The sequence below is a fragment of the Phacochoerus africanus genome, chromosome 4, assembly GCF_016906955.1.
Source record: "Phacochoerus africanus isolate WHEZ1 chromosome 4, ROS_Pafr_v1, whole genome shotgun sequence".
Lineage (NCBI taxonomy): Eukaryota > Metazoa > Chordata > Mammalia > Artiodactyla > Suidae > Phacochoerus > Phacochoerus africanus.
This window is the reverse complement of record NC_062547.1, coordinates 151536905-151559667: the sequence shown is the minus strand read 5'-3', so window position 1 is coordinate 151559667 and position 22763 is coordinate 151536905. Positions and strand designations below refer to the sequence as shown.

The 22763-nt window shown below is 63.6% G+C and overlaps 1 protein-coding gene across 3 annotated transcripts in view; it reads right to left on the bottom strand.

The window, feature by feature from the left end:
• Positions 1–504: 504 nt before the first annotated feature.
• Positions 505–22763, bottom strand: part of SYNPO (synaptopodin) — a 51767-nt gene continuing 29508 nt past the window's right edge. Inside the window, exons 1-3 of one of the 3 annotated variants that reach the window (XM_047779072.1) lie at positions 15991–16108; positions 8147–10500; positions 505–3132 (exon numbers count right to left, since the gene is read on the bottom strand). In XM_047779072.1, the coding sequence (XP_047635028.1) occupies positions 2512–3132; positions 8147–10177 (2652 nt within the window). In that variant the 5' untranslated portion in view covers positions 10178–10500; positions 15991–16108 and the 3' untranslated portion in view covers positions 505–2511. Of the gene's footprint in view, positions 3133–8146; positions 10501–15990; positions 16109–22763 lie in introns of those variants that run through there. The other 2 variants (XM_047779071.1, XR_007134665.1) reach the window with 2 other exon arrangements.

Below are 22763 nucleotides of genomic sequence, written 5' to 3'. Positions count from 1 at the left end.
CCATCAGGAGGGCAGCACTTCTGATGGTCTGGAGCCTGAGCTCACTAGGGTTGCCTGGATCCTGACGTTACATCTCACAGGAGCGCCTCCTCCTCCCCGCAGCCCCCACCTGCTGTCAAGGAGCAGCCCCAGAGCACTGGGCCGTGACACAGCTTAACTGGCCCACTCCAGGGACAGTGCCCCGTGTCGGGGCCTGGGCAGTGCCACCTCGAGACGTCACCTTGCCTGGCTCCCGCGTTACGCGGACAGGGAAGCTGAGGCCCAGAGAAGGGGGCGGTCGCTGGGGGTCACGCAGCTAGCAGAGGACAGGACAGGACTCCAGCCTGGGGACTTCTTCTAGGGCCCCGAGTGCTCTCATCGTTCCCCGTCTCTCCTCATGGGCGCGGCTTCCAAGGCTCCCATCCCACACGTAGCAAACATTCCCATCCACCTGGAGTCCCACAGGCTGTTCCGTGGCTGTGGAAACGGCTTTAACACGGTGGAAGATGACACAGGAGGCAGAAAGATGCAGGAAGCATTTATTGAGAGCCAGAGCCGAACTCTACAGGAGGCGAAGGCAGGACACAGTCAATCTCTAGCGTTAGATGAGGGGACTGGGGAGAAGAAGGCGGGGACCGGGAAGAACAGCCAGACTGACCAGCAGCTCCCCAAGGCTGCCTCCTGCTGGCCCTTTGGGAGAAATGCAGGTGGAAGTGGATTTTTCTCGGCCGCTGCATCACCCAGTGACCTGAGGGTGGTTTTTCTCTGAAGGAGGCCCCTAGCCCCAGCCCCTCATGCTACCAGAGTCCCTGAAGCAGGTGGGGACTTTAGCAGTGTGATCGCTCGTGATGGACAAGCTGCGGCACCATCTCATCTTCCTACCAGCAAGGCCTGTGTCCCCACCCTCAGGCCCTAGGAATCCTCTGGGATCCGTCCTCACTCCAGAGTGGCCCACCCTGACCCCAACTCTCTCCCGTCCGACCCCAGCTGGTCCTAGCCTCGCTCGCATCCCCCTGAGGGGTGTGTGAGGCTAACTGCTAACCCAAGGTCACCCTCTGTCCCTCACCTTTAGCGACATCCTGGTGTCCTTTCACCTACACCCATGGCTTTGACCCTCAGCCAGTTCCAGCCCACCCCACCCCCACCCGCCCCACCCACCCCTACCCACACTTAGTATCCTGAAGCTGAGATTCTGAGCCTCCAGAGGGCACCACCAGCCAATTCTGGACACTATGGCCCTGGGGCATGTTCCTCCCCGTGTCCTTCCTAGGAACTGGCATCAGTCATTATGGCTTAAAGGGCAGGCCAGGGCCTGCAGCCAGGCGCCCCAAGGTCACGGGCATAGACACTGGCGAGGCCAGAGTGCAACTGGAAAGAGATGAGGGGGAACAGTGCCCGCTCATCTGGTCACGATGGGGACGCTGTGGCCTGGAACTAAACACTCAGGTGCTTCCTAAGGGACCAGAAACGCAGGTAGACTCTGGTCTAACCCCTCACTCACCCGCCCGAGCTCACCTGCCCAGCCGGTCCTCCGGCCACGCTCCCCCCTTCCTAATGCCATGGGGTGCCTTCAGGACTGGGCAAGCCCTCGGCCGTCTTCCGAGCCAGTCCAACCCCTGCTAGAATCTCTGCTATGCATCCTGGCCACTGCTGGCATACTTCCCTAACAAGGAAACTTTGGGCTCTCTCTCTCCAAATGGGCCGCAGAGGATACAGCCAGAGGACAGCAGAGAGCCCCGCCAACTCTTCCCTCCGCAGCTCAGCCGTGAGCCCACAGCCTGCCCCGACTGCCTGGAAGGCCCAGGTGGGGGTGGGGGGGCAGCACCCGCATCACTCCCGGAGGCCAAGCACCAGGCCAAGGGGAGACACTCGCCTTAGGATGGGCCTGTCTCTGGCTGCAACACCCTGGGCAGCCTGCGCAGGGAGGGATCTTCCCACCTCTTCTCTCCAGAGAGGCAGGCAGGGCACCTTGAGCCGGCCTGGGAGACCCTCTCTAAAGGTCACCGAGGTAAAAATAGAGCTTGTCAGGGAGGGGTGGAAAACAGCTGCTCCTGCCTGGGACCTGTTGCCAGGGCCTGGCCAGGCAACCTAGGATCCTCTGAACACACCCGTCCAGTGCCAGGCTCCAGAGAGCAGGGCCAGGAAGGGAGGGAGGCGGAAGGAGCCCTTCAAAGTAGCAAGTCTAGGCTCCATACGTACAAGATCCGGCCTCTTCCAAGGCCAAGGCACTGGCGTGTCTGCTGACGGAGGGGGATCTGGACGTTTGCAGATCGCTTCGGCCAAAGCTCTATTAGACGGATGGGAAAGCTGAGGAGCGGAGGAAGGGTCTTTCCCACAATGACTGAATGACAGAGCCAGGGCTGGGACCCCAGCTCGGACCGCCGCGCCCCCTCCGCCCCCCCCCCCGAGGCCTGCACCCCTTATCTAAGAGGCCGGACCCCTCGGGGTCGTGGTGCTGGGGTCTCCCAACCCGATGACTCGTCTTTCAGTTCAGCCCTCCCGGGGCGGGGATGGGCCGTGGGCGGGGAGGCTTTAGGTGGTGCAGGAGGCCTCGCTGGGGAGGCTGCCGCGCTTGAGCCTCAGGCTGCCGTTCCACCCTCGGGGACAGATGTTGTAGCCGAGGATGCCGGGCGACTTAGCCCCGGAGTCCTCGGAGTCGAGGGACACGTCGGAGTCCGTGGGCGAGCGGCGGTAGGGGAGGGGCCTGCGCGGCGCGGGCAGCGGGCTCCGAGGGATGGGAGCGAAGGTGGCCGCGGCGGGGCTGGGCCGGGCGGGCAGCGGCGAGCGCATGCGCGGCGGCGGCGGCGGCGGCGCGCCGGGCGGGGGGAGGGGCCGCAGGCGTTCGGCGCCCGCCGGCCGCGGGGAGGCGCTCTTGCGCCGGGCCGCGTTGATGATGTTTCGCGCCAGGAGCGCCTGCAGCTGGCGGCTGGGGGGCCGCGCCTCGGGCTCGGGCCGCAGCGGGGACACAGAGCGCTCGCTCCACGAGGGGGACATGGGCGGCGGCGGCGGCGGCGGCGGCGGCGGGGGGCTGCTCATGCGGCTCCCACGGCCCGGCTCCCACGGCCCCGGGCTCACCCAGCCGTCCAGGCTGCTGGGGGGCCGAGATGCTGCCGGCGTCCAGGGCGGGGAGGTGGGCAGGCTCTCCCGGCGGTCCTGGGGAGAGAGCAGAGAGGGTGGGGCCGGCGTTAGTGCTGAGCTCGGCGGTACTCGGTCGGAAGGGACCGAGTCGCCAGTGTCCACTGGGAGTCGGAAGGCCAGCGGCCAGAGTCGGGTCGTGCCTGCAGGAAAAGACAGGTGTCCCAGCTTTTCACGTCTCAGGGGCTAGAAAGAGCCCACACTGCCTGCCCCTAGGCCGACGACTAGCGGTTTAAGAAGCCTTTACTACTGAATGAACTTAGGCAAGTTGCTTCAGCAACAGAAGCCACTCGAAGCCCCTGGACTTCAGTTTCCTCCTCCGTGACACGGGGCTATAATATAAGCGTGGACCCCACAGGGTTGTTGTGAGGAGTAAGTGAGCTAACTGGGGGAAAAGAATATCACAGTATTGGGGGATCGCCTGGAAGAGTCAAGTGTGGCACAGAGGTCAGCTGTCATAGACATGCTGGAAGGATCAGGGGAAACTAACCAGACTGGTTCCCTGCTAGGAAATGGGCCGAAAAGGGCAGAATTCACACCCACAGGGGTGGGAATAAGGCTTGTAATGTGTTACTTCTTACGTAAGTTTGTTTTGAACCGTATGGATATATTATCTATTCAAAGATTAGAACTATTGATCATTGCTATTAAGGTTGGACCTGGGGAAAGACCCCCTCAGTCCCCTGCTGTGTCGCCATGCTCTCCTCCTAATTGCCTCCTGGATGCCTGGAGCAGAGAGGACGTGCCCACTGACATGCAAATGCAGAAGGAAGCTGGGTGGTTCCTCCATGGGGAGCACCCTCCCCTCACGGGGGTTCTTGCCAGCATGCTGTGGGCGTGGGGGTTCTGTGAGCTCAAATTGGTGACTTCTTTGAGGTCAGGAAGCACTGCTCTGCTATACACATCACTCCTGCTTCCACCTCCTTAGGGACTTCGCAGTCTGCAGAGTCTGCGCCCATTCTTACTCTCTCACTGGCTCCTCAGAGTAGCCTGGGGACACAGCTGGCCTAATCACACTCAGGTTACCGTGAAGAAGAAGGAGTTCGGACGTGTAGTCAGCTACACCCAGTGCGTGCTGCCCCACCAGGAAACGTGCGTGTGCCTGGGTGCTGCTCAGAGGCGGCAGGCAGGCTGACACGCAGTTTGAACGGCTTTGAAAGTGCAGGGCCTGGGGATCCGTGCTCAGCATGTATCTGCTAAACCATCCACCTGTTCAGCCAATCATATACCAGCAATAAGCCAGTCCTCTCTGTCCTCAGTCTAATCCCTATTCATCAGCAGTCACTCCCTTCAGTGTCCCCTACCCAATCAAAATCTAGAACCAGGGAGTTCCCGTCGTGGCGCAGTGGTTAACGAGTCCGACTAGGAACCATGAGGTTGCGGGTTTGATCCCTGACCTTGCTCAGTGGGTTAACGATCCGGCGTTGCCGTGAGCTGTGGTGTGGGTTGCAGACGCGGCTCGGATCCTGCGTTGCTGTGGCTCTGGCGTAGGCTGGCAGCTACAGCTCCAATTAGACCCCTAGCCTGGAAACCTCCATATGCTGCAGGAGCGGCCCAAGAAATGGCAAAAAGACCAAAAAAAAAAAAAAAAAAATCTAGAACCATTCATAAGATCCATTCTCTCATCCAATCAGTAACCAGCCACAGCCAAGCCATCAGCCTCTCCTCCAATCAGCATCTAATTTCGCCCATCAAAAGGAGGCCATAGACTCTCTTCCCAAACAACGCAGCAGCTACTGGCTGAGCCCAGACTCAGGAGTGGAGTGAGTCCTTTGACCTAGTCTGAACGGGAGGTTTTCATGGGATGGTCACGTTAGGGACCCCCTCCAAGGCCCCAGTCATCAAGTAGGAAAGTTAAAGCTCAGCCTGGGCTCCATTCCTTGACTCCCAGTGTCAGAGCTGCCTACACGTGAACCAGAGACACTGCGAGCTGCTGTCTGTGAGCCATTTCAGGAATCTTTCAGCAGCCTGGCCGGCAAGTGGGGCCAAGAATCATGAGCCGAGCCCATCAGCAAGCCCTGAGGCAGAGGGGCCAGGGTTCTCAGCCAGGAGAGGAGCAGGCTGGGGCAAGGAGGAGCTGCGGTAACTGTCTGAAATCTCCAAGGGTGTCTTCACCTTTGGTGGCCACAGGGGAAGGCGAGGGCCAGCAAGCGGAAGGAGTGGTAGCATTGACTTCTCAGGACGCCTTGGTTGGGATGCTGGGGGCCGCGGGGAGCAGCTCGTCATCTTCTGGAGGTGGGCCAGGGCCTGACCTCATCAGAACTGCCAGGTCTGGGTACTGACTCGGTGCATGTATATGTGTGTTGAGGGGGGGGGAGGATATAACACAAAAAGCTGCAGGGAATCAGAACAATTCACTTTCTGACAAAGATGTCAATGTGTCGTGTACACTGGAACTCCCCGGAGATGCACATGGGTGATAATTCAAAAGGGGGCACCCACTTAACCCAGCCCCAGCCCCAAAGCAGGGCACGTGTGTGGGGTGAAGGCCGGAGCGGACAGTCCATAGAGCTACCAGAGCAAGGACACGAATCGGCAGCAGCCTCCGCGACCCTGTCATTGCGTGCAAGGGGACACTGAGGCCCAGAGCTGGACGGGGCTGTCTAAGGTCACACAAGGAGTCAGGTGCAGATCCAGCACTAGAACCTATTTTTCTGGCTCTTGACTGGCAGTTTGTTCCACTCCTCCAGGGGCAGAAGTTCACTGTTTTCAGGAACCAGGCAGTGATGGTCAGAGATCCATCATTGCCGGGGTGGGGGAAGCCAAAAGGGAACCAGAAAATACATATGCCCTGGCCGCAGGCACTTAAGTTCCACTTTCCAAGAATTCAAACAAACCCGGAGTGTAAGGGGCGTGGGTTCCCCCACCCTCTACACGCTTTTTGGCCAAAGTCCAAAGGAAGGAGAAAACGACGCGACTTCAGGGATTCTGGCTCCCTGAGCGCTGACCCCGGGGACGGGGAGGGCGGCCCTCACTTCCCAGGCAGCACACGTCTGTGCCCAGGGCAGATGCAGACACTCGGCAGACCGGGCAGGCAGCACGCGGGGGCACCCGGGCTCGCCCACAGCAATCGCCCAGTCCCAGTCCCAGCCCCCGCCCCCGGCCAGAACCCGCGAGGCGGGAGAGGGGCCTGACCGCCAGCCAGCGAGCGCGAAGAAAGAAAGAAGCGAGACAGGTTGGAGGCAGTGTATTGAGAACAGGAGAGAAAGGAGGCTGAGGAAGAGCAGGAGCCGCGGGGTGGAGGGCGGCTCTGGCCCTGCGGTGGCCCCAGGGGTGAAGGGAGCCGGTTGGTGTCGCGGGCGTCACTCCGTCCTGGGAGGGGCTCGGCAGGGAGGAGCTGGGCCCACTCATGACACCCCACGCATGCCCCCCTATTCTGGACGGAATGCGGAGCCGCTGAGAAGGCAGCCCCTGTTGCCATGGAGACGAGAAAGCTCAGCCCAGCGCGGGTGCCGCCTCCACACCCCTCGCCCTGCGAGCCCAGAAATAGGGCCGTGGAGGAGAGGGGGTTGTATCTTGGGACGCTTCCATCTGAATGCGGCCTCCTGCGGCTCTGTTCTCTCACACCCCCGACAGGGCCCGGCTCGGGGATGCTGCAGCGCCCGAGGGTGTCAGAGGCCCTGAGAACTGCAGCCCGCCGGAGGACTCGAAACCCTCCCAGTGCGAACGGGGAAACCGAGACCCAAAGACCCACGTGGAGACCGGTTTGAGACCAGGATCTCCTGAGTCCCAGCCTCTCCTTCAGACCCTTAAGGCCTCCTCTGTCCCCCTGGCGGCTGGGCGCCTACCCCAGGCCTGGCCACGCCCCCACTGTCGCGGGGTCCTGAGCCTGCACAGTCCTTGCCTGAATGTCCCATCTCCTGGCCTCTCCTGCCAGCCACACCCTCCCCAGGCAGCCCCTCTCCTCCCAGGGGCCTGCCTTATTACTCACAAGGGCTTTCTTCCAAAGCACCGGCCTTTCTCTCAATGCTCACAGACTGTCACAGCTAGGAGGGCCCAGAAAGGGAAAGTGACTTGGCCAAAGTCACACAGCATACAGGAGGCTGAGATGGGACCCTCCTCTTCTGCCTCTCTCCCTGCGGCCCCTTCCACAACACACAGACACCAAGAGGCTGCTTTCAGTCGGGCAGACCTAGGCTGTGGGGAAACCCAAACAGCGGGTGGACGCACTGCTAAGGGCCTGTCTCCTAGCTGCACACGCACCCGCCCATCCTCGTCCAGGGCTCTCTGTCTCGGGCGTCCCCGGCACCTCCCACACCCCGGAAGAGCGAGGGCAAGCCCGGTGGGCCCAGGGCGGGGGTCTGGGCTGAACTGCCAGAGTTCTCTCCTAAGTGGGGGCGGACGTTTGCGGAGGCAGGAAAGGCAGCTGAGCAGAGGGGTGGGAAGAGGAGCAGCAGGCAGCAGTGGTGGGCTGAGTCCTCATCCAGCAGAACCCAGGAGAGAAGAAAATGTGGAGGCCGAGCCAAAGGTCTCTGAAGCGGCAGAGAGCAAACAGGCTCCGGAAGGCAGAGGAGGGAGAGACAGACCCGTGAGGGGAGAAGCCAGCAGCAGGCAGAGGGACACGGAGGCGGCCGAGGAGGCAGACCCTCGGCTGGCTGGCTCCTCCGGCGCGGGCAGGCTCTGTTTGCTGCAGAAGCCCTGGCGGGTCCCCTCTAGGCCTCTCCTCAGCAAGTCGCTGGCATCCGGACAGCTCCCGAGGGCCAGGGCAAGCCCCCGCCTCACGCGGGCCTGCCCAGAGCGTGCCGCTGGCTCTGGGCCCCTCCTCCCCACCCAGGAGCAGACCTCAGACCCCTCAGGCGCGGGGTCCAGCCGCCTGGTGGTCGGGGAGGGGCAGCCGGGAGGTGGCTTGCCCAAGGTCACAGAGCTAGCCGCTGCGGCATCCGCCCTTGAGCGACGAGCCGCGACTCGCCCGCCGCGGCCCTGGGCCGCTGCCTGCCACGCCTGCCCTCCGTCCAACCCTCGGGCCGGGGCTCTGACGGGCAGTGGGGCCCCCGCGGGGCCGCTACTTGAAGCAGAAGGAAGGCTTCCACACCTGGGCCTCGATGCCGGCGTTGCGCGTGGAGAAGGAGGGCCTGGGGGCCTGCTTGGCTCGGGGAGACCACGCCCTGGAGGGAGACACAGGCGAGACGTCACTGCCGTAGGGGGGGCTCACGGCGGCGGGCTGGAGGCCGTCCTGGCCCGGGGAGGCGTGGAGGCCGGGAGAGGAGCGCGGGGGCCGAGGCAGCGCGGGCGACGGCGGGAAGGCCGCCTTGGGCAGCGCGGGGCCCAGGTCCAGGGAGCTGGGCTTGGCCGGCGCGGCGGCGGCTCGGGGCGCGGCCTTGGGCGGCTCCTTGATGGGCGAGAGCACGAAGAGCGAGGGCCGCAGCTGGTAGGGCGGCTGCTTGGTGGGCTCGGGGCGCAGAACCCCGTTCTCGGGCAGGAAGCCGTGGTAGAGCGAGGCCGGCGGGGTCCGCGCGGGGCTCCGCGACGCCACGCGGAAGGCGCCGGGCGCGCTGGCCGAGTACTTCCAGGAGGACGGCAGGGACATGGTGGGCGAGGGGCAGCGCGCCAGGTCGTGGTGGCCGGCGGACTCGATGACGTACTTCTCCATCCGCGATTGGCGGCGCGCGTAGAGCTCGGCGCCCTTCCCCGAGGCCTCGGAGAGGTTCTGGTTGGGCTTGGGCTTGGGCTTGGCCTGGATGCGCGGCGACTTGAGGCAGGAGGCCCACTCGGGGAGAAGCTCCTCGTGGGCCGCAGGGCTGGCCCTGTCCCGGGGCGCGGGCTCCTGCTGGAAGTTGGAGGCCTCGGCCCCCAGCGCGAAGGGCTCCTCCTCCGCGGCCGCCTCCCCCTGGTCCCGCTGCCTCCGCTTCTCGTCGGCCGTCTGGACCAGGTCCAGCAGGTCTGGGTTGGGGGTCACCTTCGGCTTCTCCACGAAGGTGAACATGGACTTGCGGCTGCCCCTGCGGGCCATCGACTCCTCCAGGATGCCCGTCTTGCTGGCCGGCCCCGCCTGGCCCTTCAGATGGGAAGGCTGGGGGTCGGCGCCGGGGTAGAGGGCGGAGTACGACGGCGGAGACCGAACCCGGGAGGCCGGGGGCGCGGCGGACAAGGTCTCCGCGTAGGTGGGGGGTGGGGCGAAGTTCCCCAAGGGGCGTCTCTCCAGGGCGGGGCTCCGCTGTGCCACCAGGGGCCTCCTCTCCAGCACGGGGCTGTGGGACACCAGGTGTCTCTGCGGCCGCGGGCTCCTGTCTGCCGTGCTGGGGGCCTGGGGAGCGGGGGTCTTCCCCGCCGGATGTCGTCTCCCTACCAGGGGGCTCCGCTCCACCTGGCTGGTGCTCCCTGGCGCCTGGACCCCAAAGGGCCTGGCCGTCCTGTTGACCACGGACTGGGGCTTGGCCAGCGTGAGGTGGACCTCGCTGTACAGCTTGGTGGGCGTGGTGGCGGCTGCCCGCGCGGACGTCTCTGGTTCTGGTGACACCACGGGGGCGCCGTGCTGGACATCGATGAGCAGGGAGCTGGACTTGAAGTCTGGGGCTGGGGGCCCAGAGCCGGAGATGGAGGTGACTTCTCGGGAGAAGGTGCTGGTGGTGGTAGGAGGGGCTGAAACCTTGTCAATTCGGAGTGTGCTGGACCTCACCTCCGCAGCTGCCTCCTGGGGTGGCCCGCTAGCGCCCGGGGTACTGGGCTGGAAATCTGGCACTGTGCCACTTGGCGGGAGCGGTGCCTCTGCGGAATCCTGTTGGATGCTAGAAAGTGGCAGGCTCTGGGGGGTGACAGGTGCCGCTAGGTTCTCATTGACGTCTGTGACTGGCAGGTTGTGGTGGCCGTTAGAAGCTGGCGTGATGAGCGTGGTGCTGGGTGAGGGAAGGTTTTGGTTGACATCTGCCTCTGGGCTGTCGGCCTCCGCCGGGGGAGGGGTTGGTGGGGTCTGCTGGGCCTCTCGGTTCTGGGACAGGTGGAGCCCATTAGCCGTCAGCAGGGCTGCGTTCTCCTTCAGATAAACCACCAGCGGCACCTCCTCCTCCTCGCTGGCCATCTTCTCCAGGTGCCGCAGCAGGCCGGCTTCCTCCGAGCAGCCCTCCATGCTGTGGCCAGGGCCTCCGATGACGTCAGCACTCTGGCAGGCGGGGTGTCTGGGAGGGCCCGGCTCAGGGGGCAAGCGGGGAGTCAGGCTGAGCCCCGGGGCATGGCCTGCGGGGCTGGCAGGGGGCACTCCCGAGGGCTCCCGCCCCCTCCGGCCGTGGCTTTCCAAGGTGAACTCGTTCACCCTCTCCCGGCGCCTGTTGAAGAGCTGGACGCCCCGGGAGCTGGAGCTCGGGGGGGTGGTGAGCTGGGCTGCGATCTGCCGGCTCCTCGCCTTGGCCTCTTTGAGGTCCTTCTCGGTCAGGCTAGGGCTCCGGCCCAATTCTGCGGGAGGGACAGAGGCCGGTTAGCAGGCGGGCATTGCAGAGCCACAGGGGCACCCACGCAGACAGCCGGCCAGAGGGTCCCCTGCGCCCCTCCTCCAGATGGCTGTTTCCCCTGGAATTTGATCCGTTTCCCAGCATCTCCTCTGCTCATAAAGACCCAGGCAGCGAGCGTGGCCTGACGCAGATGCCAGGACTCATGAAAACCCTCCTGATTTCACCCTCTCTGGACGAACCGTGCGAAGGGCGTTGATGAGGCACTTTACCCAACTCAGCAGGACCACCTCACAGCTGATCCCCCAGTCACCTCGTGCCACCTTCACCTCGCTCACCGGCTTTCCACTCCTCGGAAATGCCAACTGGGTGCTGCCCTGGGGCCTTTGCACCCGCGGTTCCCTCTGCGTGGGGTGACCTCTCCCGGGGGACCTGCTCTTTCCGCCTGGGACTCGGGTGAGGGTCACGTCTCCGGAGGGGCCCTCCTCTCTAATCGGCCCCCCTCGCCCCCACCCGTCCCTTTGTCTTGTTCTCGGCACAGCGTCCGGCGCAATGCTACATGACCCTCTTTGCACGTCGCCTTGTCTGTCATCTGTCCCCCACCTGGGGCATAAGCTCGGAAGGGGCAGAGACCTTGCCTGACCCGTTCCGCCCTCTAACCTTGGCCCCTAGAATAGCGTCTGGCAGAAAGCGGCACGGGAGCATCCGTGCATGAAAGGACCAGCAGGACATTGCCCACGTGCCTTTTTAGGGCCCTTTACACGTTCACACTCACGCCAACACGAACGTGGTCTCAAACTCAGCTGTCAACACGAAGCGCTTCCTCTTTCGAGAAGAGGTAATCCATTGACAGGGTCTATGGATCTTTAAAAACGTTAACACATCAAAAGGTGTACAGCGAGGAGTTCCCCTTGTGGCTCAGCAGGTTAAGAACCCAGCTAGGATCCATGAGGAGGCAGGTTCGATCTCTGGCCTGGCTCAGTGGGCTAAAGATCCGGTGTTGCCACAAGCTGTAGTGCAGGTCACACACATGGCTCGGATCCAGCATTGCTGTGGCTGTGGTGGAGCTGCAGCTCCGATCCGACCCCTAGCCTGGGAACCTCCATGTGCCGCGGGTGCGGCCTTAAAAAGACAAAGAAAAAAAAGGTGCCCAGTGACAAATGTCCTTCCACCTCTGAGCGCGCCACACAAGTCAGGTAACAGCTGTTACTAGTGTCTTCAAAGCCCTTGCAGAATTTCCTCCCATTTTCGTGAAAATAATTACTTAAAAATGCTCATACTTTTAACATTATGAAAGTGCTAAACCGGGCTCTATTCAGGAGTGACTGTGCTGCGCATTGCTCGGCGTCGCCTCGTCCGCACGGGAACACGGGACGTGGGCCTCACTGGGCCACTTTACAGAAGTGAAAATGAGGCCCAGAGACTTGGATCTCACAGCGAAGAGGGCAGGGTCCCCTCGAGAGCCGCAGCACATGCTCAAGCTGCCTGCTTGTCCCAAAGGTCGCTCGGAAGTGGGGTTTCAGTCTGGGACTGGAGTCTGGGGCCCGGGGTCAGGGATCAGCCCGGCGTGGGCCCCTCTCCATCCGTACCCTCGTCACAGGCCACCGTGTCTCCGTGCTCCCCCACCGCCCAGCCGGCACGCGGTCTGTGCTCACTCGTGCATATACTGGGTAGGGAGTGACGAGGTGGATGCATGACTAAGGGGACCTGTGGACGCTGGGACGGTCTGTGGCCGTCACCCCTCCCCCGCCGAGGGAAGCTCATTAGTTCTGGCGGGACGTGGTCCTGCCCGCCCGCCTCCTTGCCCCCCATCAGCGCGGCCGTGACGTGCTGAGGGGGCCCCCGGGGACGGTTCTCCTGGGCATCTTGCCAGCAAGGCTCAGAACTCGTGGGCTCCCTGAGCTGGAAGGGCCCTTAGAGAGGAGCTATTTCCTACCACCCCCATTTTACAGATGAAGAAACTGAGGTCCGAGGAGTGGTGCAGGACAGAGCACACGCTGGGGGCAGCAGAGAGGTCCCCACAGAGCCCGGGGCGGGGCTGCGGATGGCTGCTTCGCTGGGACCAGGCCCAGGAGCCAAAGGCCCCAACCTCCTTCTTCCTTCCTCCCATCAAGACCTGACGCTCCCCACTCACCCCTCTGCCCACCTGTGCCCCCATGCGCCCTGACACCTGCTTCCTCCTGGTGGGGCGCCCCTCTCGTCTGGCTCACCCCATCTGTAAAAGATGAAGACTCTGGGGACTGGGCCAGGCTGCTCCCCTGGGGGGGCTCTTAGGGAGGGGCCAGACCCCCAGCAGGGCCCTGAGAGGTGGCTGGGCTCATGCAGTGTCCCTGCTTAGAAGCCAGGCCTTCAGCCCAAGTCCAGGCTCTGCTGTTTGCTGGCCGTGTGACCGTGGCAAGTTCCTGCCACTCCTGAGTCAAGTTTCCTGAACTGAGCAGACGGTGCTCAAGGCACTGACGTTAGGCTGCGAGGCGAGCATGAGGTCCCACGGGCCGCGCAGTCACCGAGCCTGAGTAGACAGAGTAGGCAGGATGGGGGCTCGTGCTTCCCTGCGCTGTGCTGGCAGTTGGGGTCCCCGTGAGACCCCCCTGGAAGGGGTCAGTGCTACTTTAGCAAAGGAACTTCATTCACCGGATCGCGGTCCTGAGAAGGGTTGTGACCCTCTCCAGGTCACACAGAGGAGATTCCAGGGTTTTTGGGAGGCAGGGATCATTGCTTCAAATCACAGAATCTCAGGACCTCAGAGATGGCTGTCACCCGGCTCCATCCCCCCCCCCCAATTCCTGTGTCCCTAAAACCGCACCCCTGTGTGTACAAGCCTCTACACACCCAGCCGACAGGGAGCTCACTTCCCTGAGGCGGTGCCTTCCACTGACGCATTCCTGAGCCGCAGAGGGGCTCCTTCCGCAACCCCTGCCCCTCCACAAGGCTCGGCCCCCCAGCCCTGCAGAAAAAGAGCCTCCCCTCCGCCACGAGACAGCCCTGCAGAGAACCCATCACAAGTCACGGCCCCGTGCACGAGGTACGGTCAGGATACACGTGCCTAGTCCCGCCAGCGTTTCTGGTGGCCCAGTGGTGGCGGCAGTGGCGGCTCAGAGGCGGGGCTCGTACCGCGGACCCAGACGGGCGCTTTGCACCGGCGATCTGCCTCCCCTCCCACCGCAGTTCCACGAAGCCCCCGTTACTGTTATCGGCTCTGCAGTGATGGGAAAACTAAGACGCAGCGATGCTAGGAGCTGCCCAGGGTCGCGGAGCCAGAAGGGAACAGGCCGGGTCACCCCCCGCTTGGAGTCCCGAGGCCGTCGGCTCCCAGGCACCGGCTCCTCAGGGCTTCGGGGTTCGCGTGACGCAGGCGCCCCCGTCCCTGCCCTTCTCTGTCCCTTCTCTTCACTTCGAGGCCCCGGCCCCAGCCCCGCCCAAGACTGGTTCCAAATGCCACGGGGCTAGAAAATGCCCCATTGTTCGAGCCTGAAGGGCCCCCGGGAGTCCGCTGGCCTGGGGGCTTTAGGGAGGAAAAGGGTCACCGAGGAGGAGGCCACGAGCCAGGACCGAGTCTGCTGACCTCAGCCAGGCCAGGAACCACCCTCCCACCTGCTGCTCTGGGACAAGAGGGACATAGCAGAGACGGCCAGGGGGTGACAGAGCCTGCCTCTGAAGGAGCTCCCGCGCCCCCATCCCAGCCCGCAGTGATTCCATGGAAAAGGAATTCGGCAGGAGGCGTGGACCAGGCCCAGCCAGCAGTCCAGAGGACTTTTGCCACCCTGCGCAAACACAGCTGAGGGGACGGGGGCCCGGGCCAACTCCGGGCACCCCAAGGGAGGCAGCTCCATCCCCAATTCCCCGGACGAAGGAACTGCCAGCCCTGGGGATGCCCCAGCCAGCTCGGTCCAAGACTGCAGTCCCTGGTGTCAGGGGGATAAAGGTGGCTGGGGGCCGCAGGGGACCGGTCCCTTGCTGGGCCCCCAATCTGCCTGGCTCGCCTGCACTGTACACATCCTGACACCCCCCTTCTCTAAGCCTCTTGAGGGCCAGGTTGGGGTGCTGGCCCTTGAAAGACCCTCCCCAGACAGCGGGTGAGGGGCTCTGAAGATGGGCCTTCAGGAGATGAAGGCGCGAGGGGAGCCTCAGGGAAGAGCTGCCTGGGGGCAGGAGCCCTGGGTCTGCCTGCGGGACCCTGTGGGGGGCGGGGGATGGGGGTGGGGACTAGAGGCCGCCCACAGCCTTTAGAGCGAGGGTCTGGCTGCTGGCAGGGTGGAGCCCTCACCACAGCCCCCGTGCACAGTGCTGTGCACTCCCACCCATCCCCTCGCTGCATCCTCCCCACGGCCGCCCCGGAGATAAGACCACTGCTCTTCCCAGTTTGCAGCTGAAAGCAGAGCTCAGAAAGTCCGGCCCCTGGGCCATAGGCTTGTAAGGCGCAGAGCTGGGATGCGAATCCCTGTCTTTTTGCTGCGTCCTGTCTCCTCACCACCTGGCTTCTGCGCCCTGACCTGGTGGGAGGCGCCCGCGTGCTGCCGGATGCTGGCCTGCAGACCCCCGAATTGGCAGCACCTCCTGGTCCGCTCCCCCGGCGGCGCCCTGTCCTCTGCACACCCAGCCCCCAGAGCAACTCGCTTCTGATGCGTCTTCCTCTTGGGAGGCCAGCTGATAAACAGACCCTTCCTCAGGCAGAAACGACTGCTGGGACATCATAAAAACCGCCCGAGGGGAAGGAGCTCCATGGGGGTCCCGAGACCTGGGTTCACGTTGTGCTCAGGCAGAGACGAGCCCTGCTGGCCGTCGGGCCTTTGGGACCGAGGATCCAAGAAGCAGCAGGCGGGGCAGGGGACGGAGGCCGGAGCTCCAGGTCGGGACAGGGAGAGAATGCAGGGAAATGCTTCTTCCCACGGCTGCTGCCGCCGCTGTCGTCAGTAGGGTTGTTGGAGGGCAGGGGGGAGGGGATGGGGGGGGACGAGGTGGGAACAGATTCTGGCTGGACTCCATTCCTATTGCGGCTGCCTGGGAGTCTTGGCAACGGGACAGGTAAACAGGCTGGGTACACTGCCCCCCTGGAGGGTCCGGAAGGAACCAGGGCCTGGCCACTGCACAACCTCGGCCTCGGCCGGGCAGGAAGATGACCTGGGCCTGAGTAATGGCCTGGCTACCTTGCCAGTCCCTGCCCCACATCCTGCCTGCTGAAGGGAGGAAATGAGCCAGGCTCCTTTCCCAGGGCCATCTCCCTCCACACCAGAGTCCCGGGAGGGCAGCCTGACGGGGTCCCCACAGGCGGCCAGGCCTCCTCTCAGAGGAGACCGATTCCTCAGAGGTGGGCAGGAGTGCCAGGGGGGCATGGAGGACCCCTGACCCAGCTCCCGCCTGGCCACCAGCAGGCTGGCCCAAGTCATCGCATGTCCCTCCCTTGACGCCCAGGGGGAACTGAGACCAGAGGGGGATGCCGCAGGCCCCAAGTCACACGCTCCAAACACCAGAGGCCCCTTTGGGCACTCGCACTACTCACTCCGCTGGATCCTCCTGCAGCCCAGCTTCCCCCTGGATGTGGAGCCGGCCGCGCGCTTCTCAAAGCCTCCGAGAAAGGCAGCCTCGCTGACAGAGAGGAAAATCCCACATGGAAAAGGCAACGCGGAGGAGCTGGATGTGACTTCTCTCCTCCACAGATGACTCAGCCTAGCTCTTTATCAGGAAAACCGATTTTGCAACAGCCTTTTAAGTGGCCTCTCCGCCCCCAGTGTCTCCCCCGCCAATCTACCCGCCCCACGCTGCCAGATTCATCTTCCTCCCCCCGGCTCCACTCGCCTGCCTCTCCGGCTGTGGGGGCATCAAGCGGCGAGTCCTCTGAGGGCCTGTCTGAGAGCAGGCGCTTCTGCCCTCTGCGCCCTCAGCAGTGGCCAGAGGGAGTCCCCGGGCCTGGCCCCACACCTGCGCCGTGACTTCCCACCTCCGCTGTGGGTCTGCACAGACCCCTCGGCCTGGCACCTCTTCCTGTCTCCCATCCTTTCCGCGTGCCCATCCCCCAGCCACCCCTCTAACGCAAGTAGCACCACCCCCTCCAGCAAGCTCCCCCAGACCTCCAGTATTGTATCCGCACCAGCTAATAACCTCATCACTTTGCATCGTGTTCGTTTTAGCAAGGGTTTCCCTCCAGGTGTGCTCCCCACGTGGCACAGGGCACACGCTGCATTTACACAGCCCTGAGGGCAGCGGTCCCCTCGGGTCCGTGTGGGAGAAGAAACAGGCAGAGTGGGTGAGGTGCCCGCTCAAGGTGGTCCAGCTCATCAGAGGCAGAGTTGGATTCGCACCCAGGGTGGCCCCGCACCTGCCACCTGCGCCACGCTGCCTCCTCCCGACGTCTTGCCTTGTAGCAGTTGGGGTCTGGGGCTCATTACCCCCCGAGACTGTAAGAGCCTCAGGGCAGGCGCCGTGTCCCCACATGTTCCCGGGGGACTTGCCGAGACGACGGCGTGGATGGGGGTGCCGATGGCTAAGACGCTGCCTGGCTAAGGGCTGAGTGTGTACTTTCTCCCCGAATCCTCAGCGACTCGCGCGGAGGACCCTCACCTCTTTGCAGAGGCGGGAGAGCAACGGAGAGCAGAGCCAGAGCCAGAGCCAGAGGTCTGACTGCTCCCGGGCCCAGGCGCCTCCTTCTCAAGAGCTCTGCCCTGGAGCGGTGCCGTGCCACAGCACGTCAAGGATCTGGCGTTGTCTCAGCAGCAGCTTGGGTTGCTGCTGTGCCGCAGGTTCAATCCCTGGCCTGGGAACTTCCACGTGCCACAGGCACGGCCCCGCCCAAAAAAGGGCTCTGCCTGCAAAGCACCTGCTCTCCCCCCACTGCTGTCCCAGCCTAACTGCCCCCGCCCCTGCCCGGAAGATCTCACCAATCCCCGGACTCCTGGATCAGTGCCCCTTCCCCACCTGGCCCAGAGGCCTTGGAGCAGGAGGGGGCCTCAGAGGAAACACAGGTTGAGAAAGCTCAGGAGCCAAGGCCCAAGGGCAAGGAGGCTGGGACTGGCCCAGCTCCCAGTATCTCCCTACTGGCAGGGGGTCGGGACCAGGGGGGCAGGCAGGATGGGGGGGGGGTCTGGGGGGAAGCCGAGGCAAGGGCTCTGGTGCCTGGGCTCGAGGCTGCCCCTGTGGGCCACAGGCACTGCTCACTGCTGGCTGGCGAGGCTCTGCTCTGGGGTCCTCTGCATAGGCGGGGTGCCAGCATCTCTGCCCTGTCCTGCTCTCCTGGCCTAACACCAATCTGCAGTCCGCCTTGCAGGGATTGGAAGTGTGACCCAGACAGGCGGGCTCACAGCACACCTGGAAGGCCTGGTTCACCGGGAGCCCAGCTTAGACCCAGGTTCTCACTCCGTCCAGCCCTGGTGAGGCAGGCCCGCCCCCGGCTCCCCCAAGCCCTCTCCTGCCGCATCAGCCCCCCTCCTTCCAGCCCTGGGAGCCCTGAGAACACGCCCTCCTGGGGCCGCCATGCCCTCCCCTTCCAGAGAAAGCACTTAATCCAAGAGACAAAAAGGTGTCGAGCCAGGGCAGGGGAGACAGAATTTCCCCGAGACTGGGCCTCTGCGGGGGCTCAGGGACCCCAGCGCACTCTGCAGAGATGCAGGCCTTCCTCCTGGCCCCGTGGCAGCCAGGGGCCCCTCCGACTCAGCAAAGGCCGTTGCCCCGAGGGGTTCACCAAGTGGGGCCTAAGTGACTGAAGGGTGAGCACCCCCACAGTTCAAAGCCCCTGCACGCTTTACTCCGCCACGCATCCTGGAGGCGGGTTCTGCATGAGTCTGGATCCCAAATTCATCGAGATTTCAAGGCAGCGATCTAGAACGGTGGTGGTTCCTGGAGGAAGGGGAGGACAGGAAGGAGGGCAGGAGCCGCAAGGCGCTCGGGGAAGAGGGGATGAAGCCTCAAACGGCGGCACAGGTCTGAGAGGCAGACTCTGCCACCAAGGGCCAGGGGAGCAGGGCCTAGGGAGAGATGGATGGATGAGGACGAAGCAATCTGGGGAGGCTTCCTGGCGGAGGTGGCACATGCCCTGGGTCTTGAAAGATGGAGCTGTGGAAGCCGTCCAAGCAAGAGGACAGCCCAGTGGAGGCTGGAAGGGTGATCCCCACCCCTGCTCTCACCCCCACTCCGCTCTCACCCCCGATCAAGACAGCTGGAGACGGAGGGAGTTCCCTCGTGGTTCAGCAGGTTCAGGATTTGGTGTTGTTACTATAGCGGCTCGGGTGGCTGCTGTGCTGCAGGTTGGATCCCTGGCCCAGGAACTTCCACAGGCCGTGGCACAGGAAAAAAAAAAAAAAAAAGCCCCTGGGGTGGAGGAAGATGCCTGGCCGCCAGGCTTGTGAGGGTGAACGCGGTGGTCCAGGCAGAGGTCCCAGCGCCCAGGAGCACCGCAGTGTCTGCCCCAGGCCTCCGGGTGGGTTTGTAATTCCTCCGCCTCCGCCTCCCCAGCCATCTGTCTCGGCAGCTTCCCCGCTCTCCGCTCCCCGATCAAGGGAAGGCCAGCGCCCTGCGGTAAATTCCCCACATTCCTTCCCCACAGGAAAATAAATAACCCGGGAGAAAAAGCGCTGCAGGAATGATAATGACACGGCCGGCGCTGCAGCCCCCAGAGCAGAGCTGGGCGACCCGGGAGGGTGATGCCGCCGCCCCTCCCACAAGGCGCCCCCAGGCCAGCTGACCCTTTCTGGGCCTCGGGCTCACTCTCATCTGGTGAAGAAGGTGACTGCCATGGCCAGGCTTGGCAGAGGCTGGGGGCAAGCCTCTTATGGTCCAGGCAGCACTGTCATTCTTTAATATTTGCAAGCTCTGAACTGGACAAACTGTTAGACCCATTTTACAGATGAGGAAACTGGGGCTCAGACAGGCTTTGTGACCGCCAAGGTCATTACGCCAGTGAGTACAAGTCCTCTCCTGCCTCTCGCTCCCTACCGTCAGCCCGCCTGCGCCCCCTTCCTTTACCGAATCCCCCCAGAGCTGCGGCCCGATCCCGTCCCACGTCCGGCTCCACAGAGCATCTTGTGCAAATGGGGGGGGGGGTGCCTTTAGTAAATCACCTCACCTCTGAGTCTCAGCCTCCTCATCCGTAAACCAGGAATGATTACAACCACTCTGCAGTGGCTGCTGAGTAAATGAGATGCAGAGACGATTCCATAGCATCAAACGCGGTGCACACTCCTGAGGGGAGCTGCCTTCAGCCTTCTGCACAAACCCGCCTCGGCAGAGCCCTCCCAGGCCAGGGCGCTGTCTGAGGTGTCCCTCTCCAGCCCTCTCTGCATCTGGCTCTTCGGCTCACAAACACAGCCCGAGCTGCCCCTCCTCCTTGCGCTCCCACCCCCCAGCATCCTCTCTGCCGGGGGACCCCAGTGTCAACAGCTAGCTAATGTGCCATAGCAAAGAGGGCCAGGTGTGACCCCCAGGACTGCGTCGTGCTAGATGTGAGTGTCCAGGCCCCCTCGGAGCGGCCCCCAGGCCCAAGCCTCCTGGGAGGGAAGGGGTAGCCGAGGCTGGCTTCCACCACACAGCACGCGGTCCTGCAGCCACGAGGGCACTGTGGCCCTATCCCGCAGGGGTTACCTGCCCCGCCCCCGTGCCACTCCCCAGTCACCAGGCGTTCTGGCTCCCCTCCTGCAGGAGGAGAGGCCAAACCATCCAGCTCCACCCTCCCCTTGTCCCCATGTCCCCTTGACCCGAGGTCAGGACATGTGTTTCCAGGACTTGTTCTGTCACAGGGTGGGCGAGGGGCTGGACCAGTTGCTGATCCTCTTTGGGCTTCAGTTTCCATGTGTTCCAGAGAAGGGACTGGGGATCGGACAGGACCAGGGATTCCCGGAGTGGGGCACCCCCATGCCTCTCGTGGGAGCAAAAGGATTTAAGTGGCACCCCGATATGTGCGTCTTACTGGTGACGGATGTTTCACGGTGTATTGGAAAAGGAGTGTGGTGAGCCCCCCAAGGGTTCCTGCTGCCTCGGGCGAGGTAAAGGTGGTACTGCAGTGGCAGGCGTCAGAGCTCAAAGAGAACGGATTAGGTACGGGGGGTGCATGAACTAGTTCATTCAGCTGCTACTTACTGCACATCTGCTAAGGGCCGGGCACTGGTCACAGCCTCGGAGAAGAAGAGAGACACCCCCGCTTGCGCTCCAGGAGGGGAGCCAAACAGTAAAGGGATGAGAAACGATATGGCCAGCGCGGCGGGTCAATTCCACAGAGGAGAGGAGGGCAGGGAGCTCCCCAGACTGTGCGGGGTGGGCCGGGGTGCGAGGGGGAAGCTGGCTCATCCCAGCAGGCCTCCCTGAGGAAGTGGCGGTGAAGGTGGGAGCAGGCCCTCAAGACCTCAGGGGCCCCCCAATTACAGCCCTTTGTGCACACGCCCACACCCTGCAGCATGCACATTCACGGGAGCTTCCTGAAGCTGGGAGAGCCTGGCCAGCAGCGGCAACCCCTTCTGCACACAGGCTGCACACAGAGGAGCACCCACGGAGGGGGCGGGGTGCCCATGGAGCACCTGTGGAGACACGCAGGCCCTCGGGTGGCAGATGGGCACAGAGGCACGTGCCGCAGGACCCACCTGGTGGGCGGGCATGTGGGGCTCCCCCTGCCGGCCCCCCAGTAATCCAGTTACCAGACCCCTCTTGGAGACGCGCGCACACACACACACACACACACACACACAATGCAAAGTGTCCCGAGGTGTGGTTTCAAGTTCACTTCCCCACATCTCTGCACCTCAGTCATGGTTTCCCATTTCCAGGGCTACATTAAAATCGGCCACCTGACACTCAAATGTCCCAAGGGATCGTGTTGCCTGGAGAGCACCCCCTTTCCCACCCCTGCGGCAAGCAAACGGAACGGCATGTGAAATGCCCGGCCCAGCGCCGGCAGCGGTCCCAGCCTCCACCAGCACCGTGGCGCATCACAGGCATCGGTACCGCCGGCTCCATCCCTTCCGGGCACTGTGGGGAGGGGTGCAAGTGACAAGGACATGGGAGGGGCCAAGACTCTGGGAGCTGGAGGCCCGGGTTTCAGTCTCAGCCTGGTCTCCGACCCCTTGTGCGGCCTCAGGCAAGTCCCGCCCCCTCTCTGGCACAGACCGGAGAGCTGAGTGCTGCCCAGTGTCTCCGGGAGGGTTCCGAAATGCTGATTCCTGGGCTCCTCTCCAGACCCAGGCCCACGGACAGCACATCAGCCGTCTGCCTGAGGGGTTCTAAAGCTCAGCCGGGTTGGGGGACCCACCGGGCTTTCGCCTCAGGGTTTTACGCATGTGTTTGAAAAGTAACGTTAACCTCCAGGGAAACGCTTAGAGCACCTGGTGAACAGACCCCATGCCAACAAAAAAGTACCCTTGAGCAAATGTATTTATATAAGTAATTATACGCGGTACCCATATTCCAGCCCTTCAACTGCCCACACTTTCATCACTTCCCAGCCCCTTCACGCCCAGCAGAGAGAGCAGCAGAGAAGCGACCGAGACGCTGTCTTACAGCCTAGGAAGGCCGAGGGTGCTGGCCGGGCTCGCGTGGAGCGTAGACCCCGGGTTCCGGGCCAGAGTCGTTGGCTCAGCCTGCTGAGATGTGCCCGCTCGGGGCCTGGTCCTCTCCCCCCGTGAGGCTGCGCCCTCCAGCCTCAGTGAGCACCGGGTACACAGGGGACACGGTCCTCCTGCGCCAGCTGCGCCGCTTCTCCGATCACCTGGGGACAACCTCAGCCTGTTGGGTTCCTTCCAGCCGGAAGGCCCTTCCACCGGGTGGTGCAGGGTCCCCAGAGCCCTGAGGCGCCATGCCACCCTCTGATCTGCAGTGTCTTTCTGTTCCAGCTCCGCCACATTCAGATCCCTGCTGAGCAGATCACTGCCTGCTTCCTCCTCCGTGAAGGGGTCTCCTTCTGGAGTCCCTGCAGGGTGACCGTGCAGACCAGGGCTTGTGCGTTAAGTACTGAGACGAGGGGTCACCGTGAACGCGTAGGCTCAGTGCCAGCTCCCGGAAGCCGGAGACCCCGTCTCCGCCCGCAGGGCGTCCACACCTGCCGTGTGTCCGCCGCCTGGTTAACAGGTGCCGAGCGAATGAGACGTGACGTTCGGTCACTGCCCGGCCTTCCTGGCCCCGGGTCACGGCTGCGTTTCAGGGTGGGCGCTGGAGGCACGGGGCGGGGACCCGTCGGGGCGCTGGGAAGGCAGTGAGGAAGGCCGCGGGGGCCGAGCTCCGGGAGACCCGAGGGTGATCCAGTTGACGCGGAGGCATAAATCACGCGCCGGCATGATCGCCCCTCGCGTCCTGTCCTGT